Here is a 26,933-nt window from a genome sequence, read left to right on the forward strand (position 1 = left end):
AAAAAAGGAAAACCAAGATGAAGTCTCCGAGGTGTGTTATTTCTGGTGTAGAGTCGCACTTGGAGAAGGTACCGATGGGTGTTTCTCATGGTTGGGGGATATCTTGCCCCTTACCGTGCGTAGTTGCTCCTCCACGATGCCACGGCAGCGTCTTCCCCGACGTCTGCTCGACGAGTGGCCAAATCCCCACAGAGGGTGGGTGAACCCTCGTGTCTCACCACCCCTTGACCTCCACCGTTTCTCTGGTTGTCCAAGAATTTCTGCTGCTCTCATAGTGCACATGCAAAACCAGTGTGTTGGTGGTATATGGTCTTCACCAAAGATGGGGTTGAAGGAGGCATGGCTGCGTGCCGTGTTGTGTTTGCTCCAGGGATTGTCCACCACCTGGCAGCACTCAGGTTTTCAAGCTGGCACCTTTAATGCCGAGCCTGCTACTCCTTGGGTGCGTATCACAGACCGTGAAGGTCTGAGTCAGCAAGCCCTGGAGTAAAAGGTCTTTGGAGAAGTGCTATGGGGCCTGACCCACAGCAGGGTGCCCACCAGTCCTGTCCATCATCAAGGCAGCCTGCGTCTCTGTTGAGGGAGGTTGTACATGGATCAGAGGGCTGCTGTGGTTTCTGTGATGTTTCTTATGAATCCAGAGCAGCCACAGAACTTGCAGACCAGGCTAGGTTCTGCCACCATGAATGGTGGTACTTTTTCCAGGTGGCATTTGGTATCTGCCAGGCTAGATACCACCTACCTTCCCGAAGGAGAAGGTGGGACCTGTGGCCTTCTATGAGAAGGCAAGTTCAATGCAGTAAGCCGTATAGTGCACTGAAGACCTGATTCGTTTGCCAGAGGGAGAGTGGATGATGCTCATCAAATTGTAGGAACCCACTTCTTTTTATTTACACAACAACCAACTAATAGCATGTCTTTCCTGTGCTGAGGGCTCCAGAGCTGGACGCAGGACTCCTGGGGGGGGTCTCACCAGAGTGGAGCAGAGGGGCAGAACCCCCTCCCTTGCCTTGCTGCCCACACTGCTGGGGATGCAGCCCAGGGCACGGTTGGCCTTCTGGGCTGCCAGCGCACATTGCTGAGTCACACTGAGCTTCTCATCAACCAGCACCCCCAAGTCCTCCTCCTCCTCATGGCTGCTCTCAATCCATTCCCTGTCCAGCCTGTATTTGTGCTTGGGATTGCCCCGACCCATGTGCAGGACCTTGAGTGACCTCCTCTCGCTGTGTTCCAGGTTGTTGGACCTTGGCACCAAGCAGCTGCATGAATCACGGTGGTGATTTTGCCGTAAGGCAGTTCCTGTCGTTATTATCTCCTTGCTGTGTCAATAACGCTTTGGTGGTGATGGTCAGGATTTCCTCGCAATACAGAGCTTTCCTGAAGATCAGCTCTGCGCGCGGTGGAGGAAGTAGCCGTTGTGAGGTTGCTTCGCGTTGCTGAGAACTGGGTGGCCAACTTCAAACGTACGTGCGACCTGACATGATCCGAAGAGCACCGCAGCGGCTCCTCTTTCCCCCGTCCGCTTTGTCGGTGCAGGCAGGCATCTACGTGGGCGTTCACCTACACACACGTGTGTGGGATCTCCTCTTCTTCTGCCAGTGCTCCGAGGGCTGAAGCAAGACCAAACCTGGTTATAGGAGACTGTCAGAGACCAGGACCCCGGCAAGGGAGGTGGAGGAGAATGGTCTCATGTCTTGCCTGAAATCCCAAGGGCGTGGTGGGAACACGTAGGGAGAAATTCAGGGTCTCGCCCCCACCCCTCTTGCTACAGACACTACAGGGTCCTTTAGTTGGAAGGAAAACTATTTTTAGTTCAATTTACAAATGCTTAGGCAAACAGATTTGTTGTTTAAACTCTTTTTTTTTACAAATGCCCTTGTTTGAAGTTAAAAGCAAGCAAGCAGTGAGTTCTTTCAGCCTTGGTGTTATGCTGCTTTTCTCCTGCGACTGGAGCAGCTTTCTGATCTCTGCGTACAGCATCTAGCTCCAGGATTTCCGTGGTGTTTCCAAGCAGCAGAGCTATGCAGGTAATAAATGATAATTACACGGACTATGTTGAGCTTGGTGGAGGGCAGGTGAAGTGTGACAGGCTTCCAAGATACATCTCCTTTGCTGCTGCTCTTCATCTAGAAGAGGAAATAGTGCCCAGCTGCTTGTGGCCAGTGAGACCATAAAAATACATCGCAGGTAGCTCCAAGGGTTGCAAGGAGGCTGGAACTGGCTGTGTTAGAGGTGGAGCTCCTTGACTACTTGACCATCCTGCTGTTCCTGTCTGAAGTGGAAGCAGATCACCTTATTTGGCTTTGTACTGGCCACGTCTTCTCATGGTGTGATTCGCATACAAGACAGGACTTGAGTTTATTCTGCCAGTCCTCAGTTTCTGAGAGTTGTTGGTCCAGGACGAGCAAGGCTGCGGTGCAGCAGCTGATGGATCTTCCCTTCTTCTGGGATACCTAAGGTAGCTTTCCTGACATGAGGTTCGATCCAAAGAGAAGGTGTTTTGGCAGCAGGGAAGTCTTTCTGTATGTGCTGCAGTGAAAATTAATGATCTGGCACTCACCTAGAGTGGTCTGCAGTTTGGATGGAGCACTGCAGGCATGTTTCACAGGTGCTTTTCCAAAGGTACTTGATTATTTAGCGCCCTTGCTATGTGTAGCACAGGCAACTTGGATGCTCATGCGCTGGTGGGAAAGACTGACTGTTGGGGAGCAGATGATAATGCATCAGAAGATGGTTAGAAGCGAGTTGGATGGGGACAGATAAGGGATGGGAGTGGGACTTGGTGACATTCCATAAGTCCACTGTCAAGTCTGAGCAAGTTGCTGCTCCTTGATGAGAGAAATCCTGTTTCTGGAGACACCAACAACAAATCTTCGTCTCCTGTGTCCAGGTTTCCAATCTTCTACTCATCTATTTTGTACGTATCTTCTGAGTCTTGCCTGTCTGGAGTGGTTGCCTCTCTCTGCTAAGAGGGATTTCACTCTGCCAGACCTGCACGTGTGCCCACAGCCACCGAGGTCCTAGCATGGGTAGATACAATTGAAAGGGGAGACTTTATCGCCCTCTACAACTACCTGAAAGAAGGTTGTAGCTAGGTGGGTGTTGGTCTCTTCTCCCAAGTAACCAGTGATAAGACAAGAGGAAACAGCCTCGGGTTACGTCAGGGGAGGTTTAGACTGGATATTAGGAAAAATTTATTTACTGCAAGAGTGGTCAGGCATTGGAACAGGCTGCCCAGGGCAGTGGTGGAGTCCCCATCCCTGGAGGTCTTCAAAAAATGTGTAGATGTGGCACTTGGGGACATGGTTTAGCAGGCATGGTGGTGTTGGGTTGACGGTTGGACTTGATGATCTTAGAGGTCTTTTCCAACCTTAATGATTCTATGAGTCTATGTTTGGGGGAGACCTCCAGCCCTTCAGAAGCTGTGTGGCCTCTGGAAAAATTCCCCGTTGGGTGCTGCACTTTCCTACAGGGGAAGGCGTGGTGATTTCATGGAGTTTGTGGTGCCACATGTCTCTTCTTGTCCTGCGTGCCCACCGAGAGGCTTTCCAGATCTGAACACGTGCAGAGAGCCACGTCCATGGGCCAGGTTCAAGGAGGCTTCTGCCTTGGGAGATGAGGACTGTAGCAGCAGGGGGTTTCTGCTGGATCTTTAAGGAGTGTCTCTGGGTTGGGAACCGTGTACAGTAGGAACAGTCATCAGCCTCATCTTACGTGCTCCTCGTCTCACTGGTTAGGATCGTTTCCCCTGTGGAAACCATCAAGAATTTCCGTTATTTCCTTTCCTGAGACTTTGTTTGGGTGGGGATTTCTGGAAGGTATTTCACAGGCAGGTATAATCAAAGAAAGACATGCTTTGCCTGGAGGCTAGACAAGCTTTCTTTAAAGCCAAGCCTTTAGCATGGTGGCAAAACAGAAACCGTTTGTTGCCTGGTCCGACGGAGGGGAGGTCGGGGACAGGGGGGAGCTAAGCAGCTGGGAATCATCCCAGTTAAACGCCGCGCACCAGGGTTAGGGCCATTATCCAGTAAATTCTTGAAATATGTGCTTAATTGTAAGTCCTCCTGACTTCAATCTGTTTACTCTTGTGCTTAACTTTAAGCATGTGCCTAAGTGCTTGGCTGGCTGAGGGCCAAGGCAAATAGACGTAGGAGCAGATTCACATAAAGTAGATGCTTTGGTGGAGCGAAGTCCCGTGGGACAGTGGATGCTCCAGCGGGTCTGGGATGATGGAAGGGGACGGTGCTGCATAGCCCAGCTCCGTCAAGTTATTCGGCATCGGGTACCACGGAGCTGGGGCTGTGCTCGCCTTACAGGGAGCATCCTGACGGTGTAGTCTCTAGATGGGCACCTTCATTTCACCATCTCTCCCTTTCACTCCTCTGAAGGCATCAGCCTCATAGGTAGCCTTGCATGTACCGCAAACACAGTCTTGGAAAAAAAATGGATTTTTCTTTGCTCTTAAAATGAGAGAGAGGAACGTTTTAGTGGAGGAAAATAGCCGTGATTTTATCATCCGAAGAGGAAGGAGAGGAGATTATATGACCTGACTAATAAATCTTCATAGGAATTTGCATGGCTGCATTAACACAACAAAAAGGACTCCTGTATTAGCACAAGCTTTTATAATGGCTTTATCTTCTTCTTTCCTGTTCCAAACTAATTCCTGAAAGCCTTCTTTTAATCCCCATTTTGCTCATCCAGCCTGGACTTCTTAGAATGGCGAAGGGTTTTTTTTTAATTTATATTTAATCTACAAATGACAGCAATTAAAGCTAGTAACTGCAGCCCTGGCACGCATGAAAATGAAAAGCTACCATCTGAAAACAAGACCTGTGGGTTTTTTTTTCCAAAACACTACTGCTAGGGGTTAAGGGAAATCTGCAGCTGGAACAAATACAGCGCTCGTCTAACTTCCTCAATAACTCTGCTGGGGGAGCGGGCAGTTGCCAGACGAAGGAAGCGTGGTTAGCCATCGCGTCTTTGAATGCAGGTCCATTTCCCCCTCAAACCCATGGAATTTATATTAACCTCCAGCTTTTCTTAGCTGTTGGGAAAATTTTTTTTTATTATTATTTTTTTTTTACAGGAGGAAGAGCATGGCTTTTCTTGCTTTGGTTTGTCGGAGGGGCGGAGGAGACGGTTCTGCTCCTCGCGCAGCGTTCTTGCTGGCGAAAGGCCATGGATGCTAAATGAATAATTTTTGACGTTGATAAGCAGAGAAAGGCTGAGGCTGCCAAGCAGAGAGACGCGATGACTTGATTTCGGGAAGGGCAGGCTTGAGCCATCGCGGCTCGCCGGGTTGTCTCCAATCCCAGCAGAGATACGGGCGAGAGGAAAGACCTCATGTGCCTTTAGCATCTGGTACATGGATGTAACTATATGCAGCGGGCAAAGAGCGATGTGCAAGCGAGGATGTCTAAAACCGCTTTTGGTAAGGTGCTTGGCTACCGAATTTAAGGCTGTAGGTAGACCCACAGGAGAGCTACCCAGGTGAGCGTGGAGCGTAGCGTGGGAGACCTCGTTCTGCACTCCAGGGCTGCTGCAGGGTCCCTGTGTGACTTCAGAGCCGCCATGAAGGTGTAACCGTTAGCATCTGTAGGAGGCTTACGGCTGCTGTGCTCACAGCAGTGGGCAGGGATGCTAGATGGAGGAGGGAGAAGGCTGAGCAGACATGAGGGACGTGCTGGTTGCCAGAATTCCCGTCTCTCTTTGGTAGCGAGCAGTTTGATGGCCGCTTCTGAGTTGCTTGTAATGCAGTTCATCTGCGGTTTTCCCATTGTGCCCCTTTCTGCTCATTGGTCATACTGTTCTCGGTGACCACTATCTCAGACCCTTCCCAGCTTCTAGAGCTGAGCCCATGATGTGGGCACAATCCTGCCAGCAAAACAGCACCAAGGAAAGTAGAAAGGAGCTAAAAAAGCCCTAGTGAGGAGGAGCAACATGACCCAAGACATCCCAGTAAGCAAGGTCTTGGGTGCTGGTCACTTGGCATGTGAGAATATCCAGGAGGTGGGTTGGTTTGTTGAGTGTTGTTGCTGGTTCTTCTCTGTCCATGCTTGGTTCTGATGAAACACCTAAAGGTACATCCTCTTGGCTGATGTGAAATGAATTGAAGGAGCTTCACCCAGCTCCTGGCAGTCATCACAAAAGCAGCCGTAACTCATGCTTTCACTAGGAGGAAAGCTGATGTTTGAACAATGCCTGGAGAACATGCACTTTCCGTCTGTCTTTGGAGTTGTCATCGTTGATGTTCAGCATTTGCAAGACACAGGAGAGTGGATACAGCCATCTTGCTGCCTGTCCTGTTGCAACTTTTGAATAAAAAACAGTTTTTCAGGATTTATTTCTGGTGGAAATGCCAGATCTGTTTCCAAGTGTCACATTTGGAGACTGCTGTAAAGCAAACTTGCTTTTCTTACTCGTCCTGATTTTACTGCTCAAAGTAGTCCATGGCTCCCAGAGGTCTGCAAAGCACTAGTGAAAAACCACCGGCGTAATTAATATATGATGTGATATGATGGATACTTTGTGGCAAGTGCGTAATGTTTTCTGTGCTTGTCCCTGCATTAAAACCCATTACAGCAGGAGGAATCTTAGTCCTTGATGCATAAAAGGAAAATCCTGGGAGGGAGCAGACGGACGCTCAAGAAGCAGTTTCTTCCACCCAGGTACAAACTGCCAATAATCTGGCAAGGAGAAAGTCAAGCCCTTGTGTTGCACAGCCCACACTCCTGCAAAGGAATGGGGCTTTTCAAAGGGAAGAATGAGGCTTTTATAGGATTAAATTGGCATTTGCACACTGGAGTGTTTTCCGAGCTAGGGTGGCTGTGACTTGGGATCCTCGCTTGCTCTCTCTGGGCTGAGCTACACTAAGCAGAGACTTCAGACAGGAGAAAATACATTTCTTTGTGGTATAGTCCTAGGGAAAATACCCTGGCTGTGTCTTCAGGCAACTGCAAACAGGAATATCTGTTGTGTGAAAATGTTCCCAGCACAGTATGAGGGGCTTGGAGAAGGAGAAGATCATGATGTTCTGCACAGCTTGCTTCAGCCATGAAGGTCTATGAGAAAGGTCCGCTGGTGGACCAAGAGGGGCTGCCACCACCATGACCTCGTTCAAGCTGGTGGCAAAATTCCCTTTGACTTTGGTGGCGCAACGTATGGATCACAGCGATATGGATCATGGCAAAAAATGGTCGTTGACTTATTAACTATTGTCTGCAATCTTAGGATGTTGCAAAACTTTGTGCACTTGGAAGACCTCCAGCGGGAAGTGCCAAGGGCTGAGCGGTGAGAAAGTTCTCCTAGCGCCTCTGGATCTACCCACACTGAAAGAAAAGAGAAGCCACTTCTTGTTTGTAAGGTTATGAAGTTATCGCTCTGCAAATACGGGGATTCATCGCTGTTGGAGTGTCCCAGGTCCTGGGAGCTTGCATGAGTTGGAGCTCCTATGGGCTGAAACTCCAGCCATGCAGGAGGAAAAGATTTGTGGGGGCTTGGTTCTGGGGGATTGCCCAAATGCACATGAAAAAATGCAATCTTTTATTAATAGTAAGGGTAAAATGAAAATAAACTTGGATACAGCCCTTACCTCCTGTTGAGAGTGATGTTGAGGTTCGAGGTGAGCACACCCAGCCAGAGGCTGCACAGACGCTGGGGATTGCAGAGGTTCAACAGATCCTCCAGCTTAGAGGATGACCTGGGCTCTGGTCCCAAACTCCCTGAAGTCCTGTGGGGTCTGTTTATAGGTCACCTTAAAAATTCATCGGGGAGGTGCCCCCTCCCTGGAAGTGTTCAGGACCAGGTTGGATGAGGCTTTGGGCAACCTGGTGTAGTGGAAGGTGACCCTACCTATGGCAGGGGGGTTGGAACCACATGACCTTTGAAGGTCCCTACCAACCCAAACCATCCTATGATTCTATGAGGTCCCTATTCTGCCTACAGGTCTCTTCCTCATGATGCAGTCCACCACAGTGGCACGATGAGGAGGTGTCAAGGGTGGACGGTGAACGAAGGGTCCTCCTGCCATCTCACCTGCCTGCTTCATCTCGGCTGGAGAGGCGTAATCAGATGGCACGTGGAAGTTCACATCTGGGTGGGTGGTAGGCTTTGAAGGGGACAAGAGACGGGGAAAAAGCAGACTGGGGAACGTGAAAAGTATAGAGGAAAAGTAGACTTTAAAGAAATGCGAGGTCCCAGAGGGACTGAAATAACTCGAGTTACAAATATTCCCGTAGCAACTATATAGTGCTGTAAGTGCCAGCTGAAGCGATTCCTCCCGCACCCCCAAACTAGCTCAAGCCAAGAAAAATGGAGCAAAAGCTTTTCAGAGCAGAGAGCGCAGCCCTTTCTCACGATGAGCTTGGGCTGCCTGGACCGACCACAAACCAGATACCAGGTTGCCTCCTGGTCGTGAGTGATGTGGGAGGTATTTATTCCAAATATTAGCTGAAAAAGGCTCCCTTTTCCTGGGGAAAGCCAATCCAGGTCACCAACGCTAGTGATTTTAATGATTCTTTAAATATTCTGCACTTAAGGACTCCAAGCATTGGTGTGGTTATATCTATATTTGCTGGATAAATATATTTATTTGTGGATGGGACGCTTTATTGCTGACAGTAAGGTTCATTTTTAAGCCTGACCGGGGTAGAGGAAATACATACAAATAAACAATAAACCTAAACAACACTAAAATAACATCAGTTAAAACAATTAGAGTTACTTCCACTCACAAAGTATTGTTCCCATTTTGCTATAACATGGGAAAAAAACTCTGTTTCCTAAGTGAGCTTGCAACGGATTTTGGATTTGTGGATTCTTGTAACAAAAGGGGATTTCTTTTGTCTGTTATTTATACTCTTCCTATGGCACTGCGTGTCCGTCTCGATGTGTCTGGAGCGCCCTGTTTCAGTGCAGTGGCTGTTCCAGCCTGTCGCTGTCTCGGTGGCTTGGCCAGGGCTTGGTGGCACTGGTTGGGCTTTTTTTCCTGCCCACCATGGTCGTCCTGATGTGGACATGTGTGCCTGCAGAGGCAGTTCCACCTAGGAGACTTTGTCCTGGATTTTAAAGTTTTATTATCTCTGAATTATGTATCATTCAGGAGCTATGGGGCCAAGAGTTAATAATAGACCCCGGAAAACTCACTGTCAGGAATCAACAGGAGGCATTGAGGAAGGTTCAGGGTACGTTTCACTTGGGATGCTTTGCCTAATTATTTTGATGTTTTAATTGCATTTGCATCCTTCACCCAGAATGACAGAATCACACAGAATGGTCAGGGTTGGAAGGGGCCTCTGTGGGTCATCTAGTCCAACCCCCCTGCCGAAGCAGGGTCACCCAGAGCAGGCTGCACAGGACCTTGTCCAGGCGGGTCTTGAATATCTCCAGAGGAGGAGAATCCACAACCTCCCTGGGCAGCCTGTTCCAGTGCTCCATCAGTGCTCACCCCACACAGGGAGTTTCACACTGGTTTGTTCTGCCATTCTCTGTGTCTTTTGTTTCATACCGGAGGTGGCTGCGGTGAGACAGCTTAGCTGCCCCCAAATACTTAATGCCACTGAGTATTTAATGCTATTTTAAATGCTGCCTTCCCTCTAGCTGGGTGTCCGCTCTCTGCCGGGAGCCGACAGCAAACGCCAAGGAGAGACGGTGGGAAGATAAGGGTCTGAATGATACTTCTTTGGGTCTGGGACTGCATGTGTAGGGTCTGTAATTCATTAAAATGTCCACCATTCTGTGAGAGGGCTCGTATAGACCAGCATTAGTGCTCAGCAAGTGGGAGTCTAGGTGGTTGTGTCCTTGGGGCAATGTGAGAGGGCAAAGCCCTATAAGAAATGTTGTCGGTGTTTTTGATGATAACTAAAGAGTGGTGTTTAGCTGTGACAGTGCTGATCACCATCACAGCCATCGCTCCTCTGTGCTGCCACCCTTTTTTTGGGAAAGGAGTCTTCTCCAAGGCTCTCATCACCAAGGCATGCGTGCTGCAGCTATGCGTTCAGCCTTTGCTGGTGGTGTACAGTTTATGGTGTACTTCCCAAAGATGCAGTTAATCAGGAAATCCTCCAAACTGGGACATCTCCCAAGAAACAACTTCCTATGCCTCGCATTTGAGGCATGTTGCTCCATGCCATGATTCATCGGGCAAGCACATCCTACTGTCAAGGTCCCCTGGAGTATCCCTCCTCTGCCATGGGACTTGTCGGATTAGCGGTGGCAAAGCTGGCAGAGTTTTGTTCCTTTTCTGGCTCCTGGGTGGCTGGAAACTAAGACCTCTTTGCCAATGGTATAGCTTAATTTAGCCCTGGCTCCAACGGTTGAGGTTGAAGAAAGAGTCCTTGGAGGTGGCCAGGACCCCTGTGTGTGCCGTGTTGTGGGTGAGGAGCCGCAACCATGAAGTGCTGTAAGGATTTACCTGCCTTTTATCTTGGGTGAGGGATATGTTGTAAAATTGTTGTATTTTCTATTCCATTGATGTTGAGCACCAATTGATTCCTTATACAGAAGCAACTATTATTATAAGCACCTTCCAGGAAAAATGAATAGCTTGCAGTTCGAAGGAACAGATTTATCACTTGAATTTTAAAGGAGAGGAAATTATTTCCAGGCGGCTTCCTGACATTGTTTGGTATTCTTCTATGACTTCCAAAGCAGGTCAAGGCTTTGGTTTGTGCCTCAGCCCTCTCCTTTCAAGAGGTAAAAAATTCCCCTCATGTAAGAGAGGAGAGTGGGTTGCAGGCCAGCACTGTGGCAGTTCCTGGAAGGGGAAGAAGCAACGGAAAGTCACTTCCAAGTAGATGGCTCTACTGGAAGTGCCCGCAGGACTCACGTGTGTTGATATAAGTTGGCCTTGGGTGGGTGGAGGTGATGGGGATGATGCCGATGGGGAGGTAGCGGCGCCTTTGCTGTGTTTTTCATGCGGAGTTGTATAGCTGGGATGGCTGTACTGGGCATTGGCACATTCAATCCCATAGGCATCAGGAGTGTGGGACCGGCACGGTAAAAGTTAAATATATCTGCAGCTCTGTGCTGTCCCAGACTTTCCTGCCACGGTTAATCCATCCTATAGGGAGCTGAAAGCCTTATAGCGGGGTGTTTCCAGTTGCTGGATTGGTTTCTGTGGGTCGTTTGTGGAACTACAATATATTTATTTTTTTATGCTCCCTCCAACCTTGGTATTTCTGCTGTCGCCTTTGCTCAGGCAGATGAGGTGTCTTCAGGGCTGCCATGAACCCAGCTCCACCTCACCCTTCCCACCCTGCCAGGAAGTAAATCCCACCCTGAACTTTGTGTGCAATAAAACCAAGCGAAACTCCCAGCACCTACCCCAGGCCTAATAACCTGTTTGTTCGGTTCAGGCCTTCTGCAACCATTTGTTTAAGATAAGCAAGGGTGGAGATGTTTCTTAAGGACACAAAAGGCTCCTGAGATAAAGCTCATTCGGACTGATCCTGTGATATGGCCGGATCATTTCTTTTCCTTCTCTCCTCACCCCACCATTGGATTTTTCCACCGGTCCAGTTGCTTTTCTCAACCTTTTGTTCACTCTCGGGGTTTCAGTCTTGCTGTTTCCCATTCAAGCGTCTTCGTCTCCTTGACCATCATGGGCTGGGGACCATCTATGGAAGAGGCTGAATGAGTGGGTATGAGTAAAGACAGCGACTTTGTGCAGTGAGGTTTCCCGTCTGAAATTCAGGCTGCATTAGACATGAAGACCACGGGGAAGAAGCACTGAACCCCAGCCTCTCATAGGTCTTTGTGAAACGCCCATGAATTTGGCCACCCTAGGCAACAGTTGCACGTGAGATGTGGAAAAGCAGAGGGGAAGGAAGGAAGGTGCAGGTAGGTCCCAAATAGGACCATCCCTTTTCTAAGGCAGTTGTTGTCAGATGCAGATGGAATCCATGGGATTTGCGACCCAAGGGTGATCACAGAGGACCAGCAGCAGCAAAAAGCCATGCCTTGTTTCTGCTTATCTCCTTGTGATTTGCCCTGTGATTTACCATCACCAGTAAAAGAAGCAAAGCTGGTGCCTCCCTCCAACTTCTTCAACTGATGCTGCTGCAGAGGAGGTGCGAGAAAAACGATAGGGAAGCTCCTGCTCGTAGCAAGGTAGCTCTAAACCCAACCATTTTCCTCCTGTGGTCCCACCCCTCTTTCTCGTGTCCCTCCCAGACCAGTACCCCACAGGTTACTAGGCTGAGATGTGGGGTGGGATGGCTCAGGAGAGGGGTGGTGTTGGAGAAGGGCAGGTATCGGCTGGGGGAGAGGTGGAGGCTCTTGGGTTGCTGCAGATTGCCAGCAAGATCCTGAAAGCTTTTTATTTGTTCTTTCATTAAACTTTGATGTAAATAGGTCTGGGGCAGCAGGAGAGGCAGCTGCCAGCTTTCTGGATTCCCGCGGGCAGGTGGACGGGGTTGAGGGTTGTGCAGACACCTTCTTGAGGAAGGTAAAGCACAAAAAATGTGCACGTGGGCATCAAACCTGTTCTCCTCTGTCATCTCTTTGCAGCAATTTCAGCAGATGACAGATTTCCCTTGGTGTATGCTAGCTGGCCATATGACAGTCATCTAATCTTGCCAGACATCACCTTCCCTTCTCCAAGAGCTGCTTTCCCCAAAACATCTAAAAAGGAGTATGCACAGCACAACAGAGCTGATCTCCAAGGGACTGGCCCAGCGAGCAGACTGGTCCTGAACGCCCCTTCTCTTCCAGAGTTGTTGGCCTTTCTTGTAACAGCGTGCATGTTTATAATTTAAACTTGACATACGCGTACATGCATTAGAAGTCCCATGGGCTTCTCAGGTTCTGCTCCAAGCTTCCCACCGTGTAAACCGCAGAGTGTTTAGCTCCAAAATTGAAAACGACCCTTATTAGCGATCTTTCCTGAGACCATGGGCTCCTTGTTCTTTGCTTTTCCCACACCCCTCGCTTCCAGAACCAACAGCACTGAAATGTTGGTTTGTTACGTTCCTCTCCAGCCACCCATGAATAAATATCAAAATTAAACTGGTGTGGGAGAAAGACCAGACGTGATTTTGCTTCTCACTGAAAAGTTGCAAACCTGCCTGTGAAAACCATGAGCACCTGGGCTTGATGGTGTCTTCTGGACCAAGCAGGAGCAAAAATCATCCCTCTTGCGTAGGTCTTCTTGTAGATCCACTGGGGAGCAGAGGGTGGTCTTCTGCCTTGCAACACATTTCCCTTCGGTTCTGTTCAGGGATTTCAGCTTCATAAAAAGTGTGTCCACTGAAAAATGGAAGAGCTCCATTTCAGATCCACATTGTCCTCAGCAAGCCAGCTCTACTGAAGGCACTTCCATTGCTGTCCTGTGTGACCCATGGCGAGGAGCAGCCTCCAGACAAACCCAAGAGCCGTGTTATCAAGGTGCTCGCCGTGCCCTTGGGACTCTGGCCCGTCCTCACCCACTCAGCGCCCTCGGTCTTCTCCAGCCACTCCGCCCTTCTTGCAAGTTGCTATTATTTCCTTTTACATCAGCTCGCTGCACAGAAAAAATTGACTTTTCCCCCTTCCAAATTTAGCACAGTTTAGGCACCAAAATAGACAAGAGTACGGACTGGTCACTGGTTTATTCCAAAACATTGTGTCATGACTAGGACTAAGGAAGGGAACTGCTCAGCTGAAGAAGGGAGATGCTGGATTTTCCTTATGGGGACATGGAGTTCTCCCCTGTTGAGACACAGACGTGTTCCTTGGATTAGGAACCTTATTCCCATGTAATTAATCCATTCCTCACCCCAATGCTGTCTGCTGCTGGTGGGCAGAGGTCTGAGGAAGCAGAGGGGTGCTCTGCAAGGAGGACATGCCGTACGTCTGGTTTCTAGTTGGAAAGAGCAGCTCCCGAGACTTAACAAAGGCTTTGCGCTTAGGAAATTGGTGCTTTCAGTCCTTGTGTTCTGCAGAGATGGTTTCATTTTTTCCGGGGTAATTGTATTTGCACTTGTGTCTGCAATGCAGCTTAAATTCTTAAAAATACCCCAAGCTTTAGCCTGCTGTGGTAGTAAAACATTTGGAAACAGCCTTGCTGAGCATTGTACTATTTTTAGCCTGATTTCCTAAACTAGTGTGGCTGATGTGATTGGGCTCTGTGTGTCTGCTCCCTCCCTTCTTTTTCTCGTTGGCTTTGGAACCCATTGGCCAATTTCAAGCAAATTTTCAGAGGAACGAAGATCTCAGAGATATTAAGCTCCTCATATGCATTCAGTGAACAGAAGTGATTGGGAAAAAGAGTGATGAGGAAGACTCAAACCGCAGCCCCCAGTAATGAAGAAGCTTCAGTATGATACTAAGCTATTAGACGTCAGAGATTCCACACAGCATTAACCGTGAGATGGTTGGCTGCAGGAGAAGCCCACATCAAATCCATTTAACTAGGTGATAACCCAACCACAGTCCCAGGAGAGCAAGCTGCCAGCTTTCCCTACTCCTAAACTACCTCCTCTTAGTCAAAGATGGGCTATGTTCGAGTGGTGAGACAAGATCTAGGGAGCATGAGGAGAGCTTTTTCTGGTGCCAGGTGCAGGGACGTGAGCAGAGGACCACAGAACAACGTGCATTGCTGAACAAATCCTTGCTGGATGAGCAGATCTTCTAGCAAACTAAGGCGACTTCATGTAACAATGGCCTCTGTGCCACTGCTTATTGAGGGATCATGTAGGATGCTGTGGCTGGTGTAGCACCTCTGGATGGTAAACGTGTGTTAGTAGGAGAGAAGGATAGTTTGGTTACCCAGAGTGGGTACTACTCTTGAACATGCTCTCTAATGCCTGTCCTAAACCATAGGATCATGCTGCATCTGATTTTCTCTGAAAGAGTTAAAAGTGAAGAAGAAAGTGAAAAGGGGAAGTACCTTCTCGGGAAACACACTTGAAGACTGCAGTCAAAGCAAGGTTCAAAGGGGGACGTGCTAGCCAGCAGCAGGACTTACCTAGGGGCTTGGCGAATTCTTCATTACTGGAAGTCTCGAAGAGCGAAGGTCTCCGAAGTGGAAGGCTCCAGCTGCCACAGGAGCTGTGGGGTTGCGGCAGTAGCAGTTTCTTCAGGTTCTTTGCAGATGGTCAGGATGGATGGTCACAATAAACCCTGTTGGTGGTGGACTCAGGGATGCCTTCTCTTGTCTGCAAGCCTAAATTCGTTACCATCCCCAGCAACCTTTCTCCTCCATTACATCTTCCACCAGAGAAACTCAAAAGACGATTATCTCAGTAACTGCTACTAAAATTAACTGTTATTTTTAAGGCTCTTCACGCAGAGAGAGAGGGACTTTTTTTGAAGTCAGTGTGTTATGTTGTCATGCCAATGCGACAAAGCTGCTGCTCGATGAGATGCGGTCCCACCCAGCCCTTGCCCAGGCTGCTCCCTCGTGGCCTCTCGTATGTGGTGATTCACCAGCAGCGGCTGGAGCTCGGAGGCTGAGCTAGATTGCGATGGAAATAAAAGGAGCGACTTTTACAGGGCTTTTATTGCCAGCCTGGGAAGTACAGTACTGCATAAATAAAAATTACTATGGTTATGACAGCTCTGTAGTCCCTGGAAAATAAATAATACTTTGCACTTACGTAGTGCCTTTTGTCCAGGAACCTCAGAGCTCTTTGCTCAGATTAATGAAGACTCACGATGCCCATAGTAGGATGGTAAATACAGCATCCCTGTTATCAGACAAACATACCAAGTCAGAGAGTCGTCACCTTCAGTGGAGAGAGGACAAGGCAGCGGCTTGAGTTACACGCAGCTCTTCCACTGATGTGAACGGGGCAAATCATTTAATGTCCTGAGCATCTCAGCTGTTTCCAGTAAGGTGGATGCCACCCGTCCCTTCCGTAGGGGTGGCATGGGTTGATTAGCTTGCGGTTAGCGGGCTCAATGATGTAGTCGTTGACTTGCTAATGGTGCCAGGTCACAACCCTGACAGACCCGCCAGCTGTGGCTCATGTTTGCTTACTCCAGTATCCTCAAAAAAAGCCACTGAGCATCGTCCCTTCACAGACATTCTTACAGCTGGGTTTTAGATAAATATAGAAATCCAAAGGAAACAACCCAGTGAAGGTGGGTGTTGTAGGTGCACCCATATCAGCAGTGCTGTGTGTGGCATGGGTGAATTCCCTGTAGATGGTGTATATTGGATCCACCAGTATGTCATGCAGTTATTTCCGCCGTGTGGTTTCTCCTGGACAGAAATTGCGGATAACTTCATTCCCTCCTCATTGCAATGGCCCTGAGAGGGTGCAACAAGTCTGTGGGTTTCCAGACGTGCTTCAGTAGGTTCCGAGATGTCCTAAGGATGTTTGGATGGGGAACTGTTGCTTTTATCATGCTCACACGTTGAGCATACAGCTCTGTCTCGCTCTGACCCCTTCTGTATCGATGCCTCATGTATCTCGGAGCTGATTGTTGCTTTTCCCTTTGTTTTACAGGGTTACCATCCGTTGCCTCACGAAGCTGAAATCGCACACACCAAAAAACTGTTCAGAAGGAGGAGAAACGACCGGAGGTAGGTGAAACCTCTTTAATCTATTTTTTTTAATCTTCTCTTCTTCATCGCACATCTTCCCCCCCCGTCTCATGGACTGTCTTTGGACAATATTGCTGTTTAGCAGCTGCCAGCATTGGATTAATGCACAAACCGTTATTTGAGCGCTAACGTCCTGAAAATGCAGAGTCTGTCCATCCCCCTGGTTTGTCTTTAAATGGAGGGTATGTCCTATATTGCTCCAGGAGCATCTTAAGGACCTCCTCTTCCCCTGCTACTTATTCCAGCATAGCCAGTTCCCCCCACTTGCATTAGAAGAGGCAGCTGGCAAGGTATTATCTGTAAAAGCTTCAAGTACTTGCGACTTGCTTCCTCTCTTTCTCTTGAAAAGCCAAATTTTGCTGACTTGCAGGGTCGCCTGCGAAGTGGGTACGGTTGAGAGGGGTTTGCAGCAAGCAGCGGATGCCTGTCTGCACGGAGGAGGGGCTGGACGAAATAGGCAGCGGAGTTCCTGTGCCATTGGTGATTTCAATCCATTGAGTTAATTTAATTGGGTCAGTTGAGTATTTAGTTGTCTAAAGTGCATATTTAATTATATGAGGGCATCTAGAATCCTTGATGGGAATCGTGACTATGGTTAAATGTGGAAAAATAGCGGGGAAGAAGGGATTTAGTTGTACATGCAGCTTTGTTTCTGCCGGCACGTTCTGCTGTGGCTGAAACAACACAACCAGGGCAATAAAGCTTTGCTAAAACCAGGAGTTTGCAAGGTGAACGTTACTGAACAGGAGAAAAAGTGGCCAATTTTTTCTCCTAGAGTGATCTGAAGTCTGTGTCTGAGCAGTGATGCCTCACAGAGGGGGTTCGGGGAAGTGCTGCAGACACCTGTAATAGTAGTTGGAGTGTGTCCTCAAAGCTCCCCATCGCTTCTCGCCTCGTGAACAGCCATGATGCAGTTAACTCCGTGCTTGGTTTGGTTGTCTTAAATTTTTCCAAGCAACCAAAAAACAGCTGAAAAGAGTTTGCTCAGGCATCCTAGAAACATTCTTCTGCGGGCAGGGCAGTTCCTCAGCAGCAAACTCTGTTTGCAGGCCTATTGGGGCTCCTTCCATTTTTCCTGTACGCAGTTTAAAAGGCAATTTAGTCTTGTGATGTAGGTGAGGGAAAAAAAAAATAAAGCTTTTGCTTCAGCTGGGTTGCAGCTCTGATGTCTGCTTGTGTTGGAAGAGCGAGCCAGCTGGGCGTACTCGCAGCGATGGGCTGGACTCCTGGAGAAATCACAGCAGAGGTTGGAGCATCCATCTCATCCCAGGAGGAGAGACAGAAGCCTTAAAACCCAGTTGGTATGGCACCATGCGGGAGGAGACTTGGGGCCGTTTCAGCCCTAAGCAGTCACGAATGAAATCAAATGGAAAGAGCGGAGGGTGTGCAGTCCTGCCCAAGTCCTCCACAGGCATCCATGGTGGTGTCAAAGCTTAGACAGAAAAACATACTTATTTTAATTGCAAATAGCTAGGAAGCCCAGGTTGAGGGAGCTGGAGCGAAACAACAGTCTCTTAAATAATCATTTAAGCAGGAAAGGCATGGTCCCATCTCCTAGACTTCAGCTGGGGACCTCAGCAGCCCCCCTTGTCCCCATGCCACATGGTTTGATGCTGGGGGGTTTGAAGCTAGATGGCAGAAGCACTCGGGGTCACCCTGCCTCTGGGGTGTGTTTAAGACTAGGAGGGGAGTTTTAGTCCTTCTAGTGCTGCTTGAGATCACCCCGGAGAGCACTCGCTCCATAAAATTGGTTTCCAGCAGTAAGACGGTCTCAGAATTGTTATTTTATGAGAAAAACATGGTAGAAACAAGGGGGGGAAAGGGTAGAAATAGGAATAAAAAAGATAGAAATAGGGGAAAAAAGGAAATAGGAAAGAATCTCCCTGCTGAATGAAACTGGTTTGCAGCTTAAATGCCAGACTGGAGCACAAACTGGTTACAAAGCTGTTCACACTTAATTGCAGTCTTATTATCTTAGTGCCCCAGGCATCATTCTGGGTGAGAAAACCTTCCTTTTGGAGCTGGTGGAGCCACACAGGTGGTATAAACATCCCTCAGGATGAGATTTTATGGCCAGCAAAACAGTTGGGAGTTACGGGCTTTTTGTTTTAAACCTCATCTGGATATGAAGAGACTCCAAACTGCAAGACCGTGGATGGGGCACTGGAGGCAGTGAGTCTTGGGAGAGGCTGAGCGGGGCCATTTGGTGGTGCATGGGTTGGAAGCGGGCATAGGAAGCAGCTCGGGATGCTCAAACCCAAGGGAAGAAGAGCTGGTTTCTTAGAAAGCAGTTGGTAGCAGCCAAGGATGGGAGTAGGGTTGACATGCATTGGATTTGCAAGAAGAAAAGAGGTTGTCCTCCTCCGTTGGTTAGAAGCAGGTGTGGCTGCAAAGCCCTGGCGCAGTTGGGTCTGGTTTTCATCAGGCATCTTCTCACCTTCCCCTGAAGGTGGTGAGGACTTGGCACTAAGCAGTGCCGCAAGCCTCACGGGCAATGCCCATCCATGATCCAGCGGCTCTCCCTGCCCAGGACCTGCCTCCTCCAAGAAGGATGACACATCCCAGGTGACCACGGTGGGCATCCTCCTGCCTCGCGCAGTAGTCACCGCTCACAAGTGGGCATCCAGCTTGGGCTGGGGAGTCCACCCCCCCAGCTGACCTCTGCACATTGCGCAGGTCCTGCCAGCCTTGTCTGGTTGTAGCTGACCTTCAGGTTGGCTGGTACTTTATGTAGCACACCTATTCTAAAAGAGCTGATAAAGCACATTGGTACCCAGAAATCTGCTTATTTTTTTCTAGCTGGTCGTACAAATGATACCGGTTCCTCCTCAGAATGCGTGAGGGCTCCTCTCCTGTCCCTGGTGGTGACATTCAGAAGGGGCCACGTCTCGGGCTAGCGAAGCACCTTTTGTTTCTCATACGAAATGACGCTGATGTCTGGCCATGCTATAGTGCCCGTCCCCACTTCCTTCCCGTCACCTTTCCTCGGGTTAAGCTGTCACTGCGTTGCGGAGGAGGATGGCTCACCTACCCTGAGGTCTCGGCCATGCACCTTTCAGTCCCGGGGGCAGAAGCAACCCTATGGGCACGCAACCATAGCTCTCTCCTTGCATATATGATATGGTTTTCGTGTTTCATGAGTCATTTTTCTATGGGATGCATGCTTCGTCTTTTGTATAAGAGAGAAACAAAGAGTGGATTATGGAAACAGGCTTTGACTTTCCCAGTTAAGAACCACCGTGGTCCTGTTTGACGCATTTTTGGTAACAGCGATCAACATCAGAGCCACATCTGGTAGAGGATTTGGTTGCACAGGGTGTTGGAAAAGCCTACAGGAGGTGGCGAGGTCCTTGCCACAGAGCTTATAATCAGGGCAGGAGACCAGGGAGAGGTATCACCTTCCCTACCTTGCCCGGCAGAAATCCCATGCCCCATGTTCTCTCTGTTGGTTTGGACACTCGAGGTGTAACTGCCACCTTCTGATGATGAGGGTGATGGAGGGTGTCACTGCTTGATGGGCTTATTAAAGGAGAGCCGCAGAGGCAAGATTTTTCATAGATGTTCATGTCAGCAAGTGTTGAATACCGATCAGGGTTTTATTGCCAAAACACTGATCTGATGTTTGCTGCCACACAAGACCCACCCTAGCTAGGTATCACCAAAGGCAACTTGGTTTGACCTCCCATAGGTAACTGCCTATAGTGAAGAAGGGATTTTCCCTGGGTGGTGGCAGGACCTGTCCTGATTTTATCTCATGCAATTAGTCAAGAGAAAAGAAATACTCTGGGACCCGTTTCTCCAGTCCTTTTCTTTTACCCTTCCCAACTCGCTGCCTCTCTGCTAGCGGAGCACAAGCTGTGCTGGGACGTGGTCTCCTTGGGCAGGTGAGTTTGGCCCATTGCTTTTCAAAAAGTTCCTGAAAGCGCCATTTCTTAAGTATCTATCAAAGCATTGCAAGTCAGCTTGGTGCTGCACAGGGTTTCTCCAGGTCCCATGGCACCCTGGGATGATGTGTTTTGGGATGGAGGGGCCAGCCAGCTGGCCTGGAGATGCATGCACAGAGGCTTGCACCAGCCTTGTAGGAGTGATAAGATGTGTTGCCCAGTTTAGAGAGGATTTACAAGGAACGTATGGAGTAGCTATGGGTTAAGACAGGTGAGTTTGTACCTGCTTCTCGGTCTGATGGTTAAGAGAGTACTGAAATTCTTCTGTGTCATCGAAGGAAAGGGACAGTTTTGGTGAGGAGCAGGAAAAGGTTGCTGGGGAAGTCTTAAAAAGTTTGCACCATTGTAATCGCATTGGTTCGATCACATCTTGTTGGATTCACGAGTCACATCAGGCTGAATACCTTAACAAAAGGAAATCCTTAAGTGTGCATGGGTGCTGGCTGGTATCTCATGGGGCTTCTTGTGGTCGGTCTATGGGAAAGGACAGGAGAGGATTAAGTGCAGCCCTGTGGCTTGGAGGGGATGGAGTAAAAGCCTGAATTAATCTCTTTCCAAAAGGCATCTGAATTCCTCTTTTCAACAGAAAAAGTGTGGATCCCTTGTGCTTCCTCTGTGCGCAGTTGGTGTTTCTCTGGGCTTTGGGATGACCAGAGCTACATGGGGCTGCTCTGCCTGTCCCAGCCAGGGCTCCTGGGGACCAGAGCTGGCTGTGGGTGAAGGACTGTCACCCTTAGCTGTGGCTGAGCTTCGTGCCATCTCCTCTTTCTCCTGTTGGATGGGGGTTTAAGGGGGGACATTTCTGCACCTGGGATATCCATCCTTCACAAAGCCTTTGTGTGGAAATAAGGAGGTGGAGCAGAAGCCTGCCTAGGTCCTCCTGGCTCGTCCACAGAAAGAAGGGGTGGGAGCAGAGAGGCTCGTATGCTTTCCCCGTCTCCCCTCAGCGTGCCCAAAATACCTGTGGCTTTTGACAACAGGATTACAGAAATGTCCCCAGGTTTTCTCTCGTGTTGTCCCAATTTGCTTCCCACCGTTCACTTGGCTTTACACTTAAATGATCAGGAAAAAACAGTCCGGATTTGGGGTTTTTTTTGGTGTTGTTTTCTGGTTTTAATTAACTTCAGAGCTGGGGGAGGCAGAAATATCCTCCCTCCCCGGAGAGCCCTGGGTGGCTGTCGGGGACGGTTTCCTCTTCCTGAAGCAGGAGGGTTGTGTAAGCGCCACTGACCCCTCCTGCTCTCACCCACGCCAAGAACTGGGTTAACTGGGGTGAGCGCGCAGGGGTGGGCACCGCTGGCCTGCCTCGGAACCCGGCTTATCCCAATGGGCCATCGCATTGCTGAGGGACCTCCTGGGGCTCATCCCAGCCGGTCAAGCTCTTGCACGGAGGCAAGCGTGGTCCTGCAAAGGACGGTCACGGTGGGCTCGGGGCCAGGCAGGGAATATCCCAGATCCACCGGTGGCTCCACTGAGGAGCATAGGCAAGCTGTGATATATTTCTTTTCCCATTATATTTGATTTTACAGACCCTCAGGGACACTCAGCCACCTACAGTGATTAGTTCGACTGATTAAGCTGCTTTTCCTCTTGTGGCAAACTCCTTTTGTGAAGGGTTTTCAATAGCCACGCTGCTCGGGACATTGTTCCTGTACAATTTCCTTTCAAAACACCATAAAGGGCACTCTACCACTTTAGCCTGTCATAAAACATCAGAGGAATCAGCTTTGCCCAGCTCGCTCCTTCAAGGGCAAGCTCTCCTCATTCAGGGAGGAGGTACGGAGTCGGGTGGGAGCTGCAGGACTGCGTGATGCTGGAGCCGTCAGCAGGGGGGATTTGAGAAAAGATGAGAGCTAAAGCAAAAGGTTTCTGCTTTTTTTTTCTTTTTTTGGCTGTTTGTTAATACGAGGATCCAGGGTCACCAAGGGAAGTGAAGGACAAAATAAACTTGGAAATGCTGCTTCGCACACATTGGCTGGTTCAGCCTTGCCCGGCAGAGGCCGGGAGCGGATGCAGATGCTCTCGAGGTACCCAGGGGTAAATGACACAGGAGCAGAAGGGCTGTTTCTGCTGAAGAAACACCCTGCTGTGAACAGCAAGCGGATAAACCTGGTTGTTTAATTAAGACTGGAAATAAGAGGAAGGCCTGCCTTGATTGCCACCCAGGGAGTAACAGATGTAGGGAACTGGAGGGGGTTTGCAGTGGCACGAGGTCTTTCCTCCCCGTGGTTGTAGTTACTCCCACGCCCCTCGCGAGGCTATCGGATAGGTCCATCCGACGACCTGGTGTTGCTGGGACCTGGTTAGTCCATCAGCTGCTCTTTGGGCAAGGCGGTGATGGAGCAGGGCAGAGATGGTATCAGGAGGGGTCAAGCAGGAGCCCCTTCAACCCATGGAGCCATGCTGGCCAGACGCGCTGGCATCGCCCGGCCCTGCTGCCCTTCCATCCAGGCATCGAGGACAAGGCTCTGCCAGGGGTCACGGAGCTGGGACCCCATTCCCAAGAGGAAATTGTTGAGAACAAAGCCTGCACCAGGCTTCTCGTGGAAGGAGTGGACCTTGAATGATCAAAAAGCCGTCTCCTGATGACCTGTGGGCATCCGGCTGCAGGTGACTCAGCCGTGGGTGGAGCTGCTAGGCGGCACTGCAGCTTCTGGTCAGGAGGGACCTCTTGGAGCTGAGATCTGGAGGTGAGCTGGCTCCATCAAGACCCCTCGTTTCCTTTGCACCATGCTCTGGGCTCAGTGAACAGGAGACAGCATGGCACGGGGCTGTAAGAGTACAACACCATCCCTGTGTAGTAATCCCAGCCCCGGTACCTACAGGACACAGACAGAATCACAGAATCACAGAATGGTAGGGGTTGGAAGGGACCTCTGTGGGTCATCTAGTCCAACCCCCCTGCTGAAGCAGGGTCACCCAGAGCAGGCTGCAGAGGACCTTGTCCAGGTGGGTCTTGAATATCTCCGGAGAAGGAGACTCCACAGCCTCCCTGGGCAGCCTGGGCCAGGGCTCCATCACCCTCAGAGTGAAGAAGTTCTTCCTCATGTTCAGCTGGAACTTCCTCTGCTTCAGTTTGTGCCCATTGCCCCTTGTCCTGTCGCTGGGCACCACTGAAAAGAGTCTGGCCCTGTCCTCCTGACATCCACCCTTCAGATATTTATAAGCATTTATAAGGTCCCCTTGCAGCCTTCTCTTCTCCAGGCTGAACAAGCCCAGCTCCCTCAGCCTTTCCTCGTAGGACAGATGCTCCAGTCCCCTATTCATCCTCGTAGCCCTCCGCTGGACTCTCTCCAGTAGCTCCTCATCTTTCTTGAACTGGGGAGCCCAGAACTTCAGCGTATGGAGGGACATCTGATTTCATCAAAACTCTGTATTTATTTGGTATCTGGTTCCTGTGTGGCAGCAGGGACTGGGTTGGAGGATAGTGAGTTGTTGACACCAACAGCTCTTCACTTCTTTTCTTGCTGCTGCCTGTTCTTATGAGCGTTAGGAAATAGGGAGCAGGAACTTGTGGTGGCTGTACAACTAGGAAAAAGGTTAGCAAAGCAACTGCCTTTGTGTCCAAGGTCCTGGGGAGGAACATGGGAGACCTCGTTTCACTTGTCGCCTTTATCACAGACTGCTGGGCTTCACCACCATGATCACAAGTGCTATTTCAGATGCCCTAGCACACAGTGAAATCCATGCAAGCAGCTAGCAGACACCAGACATTGTGAAACCTGCACCAAAATGGGGTTGGAGGCAGTCAAGATGCCCTGAAGCATCTCCAGTGACACTGCCATCTGAATCCCACCACATGGGTCCATAACTACGTTGCCCATATATGAACTGGGTGCCAAAGTTCCCGTTACACTCCGAGGGAGTGCAGACAGTGGAGCTTGGAGGATGGTCCATCTCAGCATGAAGCAGGCCGTTGGCCAGGTGACTCCTTCCCCAGTCTCCATCACCTGTACTGGTTGAGCTGCCATGACCTTTAGATCACCTCCTCACATTTGGCCTCTGACATCGCAGACACCTAAAATTAGGCAATTTGAACCCACCCTCTGCATGATGCTGTGTAACCACCTCCATGTGCCTATGTTCTCCATGCGTTAAATGCATCTTGCTGCTGTAAGACGTTGTTCTGTACGCTAAGCACGTATGCACAGGGCCTGAAGGTCTCCACCATGGCACTCCGGTAAAATCCCTGCACAAGACTGAATTTTGTGAGCAACTCTACAATAATCCAGTGCTGCATGGAGGGGAGGGAGGATTCCCCTTCCCCTGGGACAAGGTGGAGATTCCCAAAGGTGGCAGGTGCTTGAAGAGCCCTGGAAAGCTTCTCCCTGAGATCTTCCGGCCCCCAGTTAAGAAAAATGAATCTGGCCATCTTATGAGAACAGGTTTCCTTGCTGTATTTCACCTTCCCATGTTGACCAGAGCAAAGGAAGTCTGAAAAACAAAGAGCTGTGGGAATTGCTGGACCAAAACACCTCATGCCTGGAGGAAGCGCTGGGACGGGGGTTTGTTTCTGGGCTCTCTTCAGCAAGAACAAAGACTTGAGACTGGGCATCCCATTCTCCCCCATCTCATGGAGGGGAAATCTCTTCTCAGCCAAGGAAAGCAAGGGTTTCCACCAGGACATTTTCACACTCACAGAGAGCGCTACCTTAGCACTTCTGGAGAAGGTTGGGGGCAGCAGTCTCTGCTTCAGACTGTGCTTGCCAGAAGTATTTCTGGTGCCTGAAGAAAGTGTCCTCATATCTGTACCTGGAAGGTGCACATGGCTGATGAGATCCCTCACCAACATTAAGCTCAACCCCTTGTTGAGGCTGCCTGGCTTCACTGCCCAGAGCAGGTCACCCCCTTACCCATCAGCTGGGTGGGTAGACCCTACCTGGGTCTACCAGCCAAGCTGGCTCAGAACTGCTGCTGAGCAGGAGTTGACACCAGTCAGTGGTGTTTCAGCAGCCTAAGTGAAGTGCATAGTTGGCTTTTTTGCCCTTAGTTTTTCATGAACAGGTGTTGACAAAGCAAACTGTTGTCATCACAGGTGGAAGGGTTTAGCCCTGAGCCCCTTCAAAGCATTGCCAGCTCCTGCTACAACCTGTAACTCGTTTTCACTTCAATTAAAAATTTGCACCTTCTTCTGGAAGGCTTCTTCTAGAAGGGAGTTGGTGGGTGGGTGGGTACCCAGGTGATGAGTCTGTGATGTCCTGAGGCAGGAGCTGACTGAACTGGGGTGAGTATGAGGTGATGGTGGCATGTCAAGATATGTGTGGTAGTGTTGTTTTTGGCACTTACATTTCAGACAAAATGGGAGCTGACCTGAACACCCTTGGGTTTGGGTGGGATTTTGGGAGTTGGTTGATGGGAGCTGTAGAGTCCTCAGCTCTGCCTAAGCTGCGTTGTGGATGTGTGTGTGCTCCCTTGGATTTGGTCCTAAATGTTAAGAGGAAAGAAATATATGTGCTGAAGTGTGTGTCATGAGTGCATGAAATGATGGGAGGATCAGGAATGGATCCTAAAGCAGTGTGGCATGTAGTCCTGCATGTGAATTTCAAACCTGTTTTCTAGCCTGTATTTAAAGGACAATATTGCTTTATTTTATGTGAAAATTAGCTGTTCTGTATTCATTATTATCTGATTCTGAGTTCTTGGGCATCGTCCTTTTGTCCGCTGCTTCAAATCTTATTAAAAAAAGTTTTTCCCTCTTGTTTATTCTCCTTGTCTTTCACTCTCTGCCTAAAGATATATACATGTATAACCAAGATAGATAGATAGATATATGTATGTCCAAGATGTCCCAGTGTTTTGTCTTGTAAAACGTGTTCTTAGTGGGACTGTACTAAAAGAGAATTTCACGCTTGTTCCCGTGAGTATCGCATGGGCAAGTCGAGAGGTTGGGATGGCACCGGCATGCGCACTTTGGGCCAGGTAGTTTTTGTGCTGGAAAGATGGCTATTTATTTCACAAATAAAAATAGTCACAGGAGTGTCCCTCACCATGGATTTTAAGATTGCAAGTTATTTTGGGTGAAGGTGAACGTGTTTTATGGCTGATGTGAATGTGTCGGTTTTAAGGCTGTGAAACTTTGGAAGAGCCTCAGAAATACCTCCTTGGAGGTCAGTGGGACAAACCTCTCCTGCTGGGCGAGTGAATAGAAATGAGTTCATAATTACGGAGTATGGTAGCGACACATTTGCTTTTTCACCGCTTTAATTGAGGTTTTTCAGAAAGGAAGAGAACTTCAAACAGTACAGAAATGTCTTTTGTTCTTCCAGGGTTGCTTACGGAGGGATCTGCAGTGAGAGGAGAGGATGTTTATTAAAGAAAGCAACAATATCAAGATGTTATTTTAGTGTCAAAGTGCTGTTCAGAGCTGGAACAAAATGAAATGTTTCGGGTGGACAGGGTGGTTGCTGAAAACTAGCATCAAGCTAAATGGTTTGCAGTGCATTTACGGAACTCAACAA

At 49.2% G+C, this 26,933-nt stretch overlaps 1 protein-coding gene across 7 annotated transcripts in view; it reads left to right on the forward strand.

Moving 5' to 3' along the window:
- LOC104335576 (CBP80/20-dependent translation initiation factor) overlaps nucleotides 1-26,933 on the forward strand; it is a 176,053-nt gene that overhangs the window by 85,344 nt on the left and 63,776 nt on the right. For all 7 annotated transcript variants that reach the window (XM_075446638.1, XM_075446643.1, XM_075446637.1 and 4 more), the window contains one exon: nucleotides 16,434-16,510. In XM_075446638.1, the coding sequence (XP_075302753.1) occupies nucleotides 16,434-16,510 (77 nt within the window). The remainder of the gene's footprint in view (nucleotides 1-16,433; nucleotides 16,511-26,933) is intronic.

This window comes from Opisthocomus hoazin, chromosome W (genome assembly GCF_030867145.1).
Source record: "Opisthocomus hoazin isolate bOpiHoa1 chromosome W, bOpiHoa1.hap1, whole genome shotgun sequence".
Taxonomy (NCBI): Eukaryota; Metazoa; Chordata; class Aves; order Opisthocomiformes; family Opisthocomidae; genus Opisthocomus; species Opisthocomus hoazin.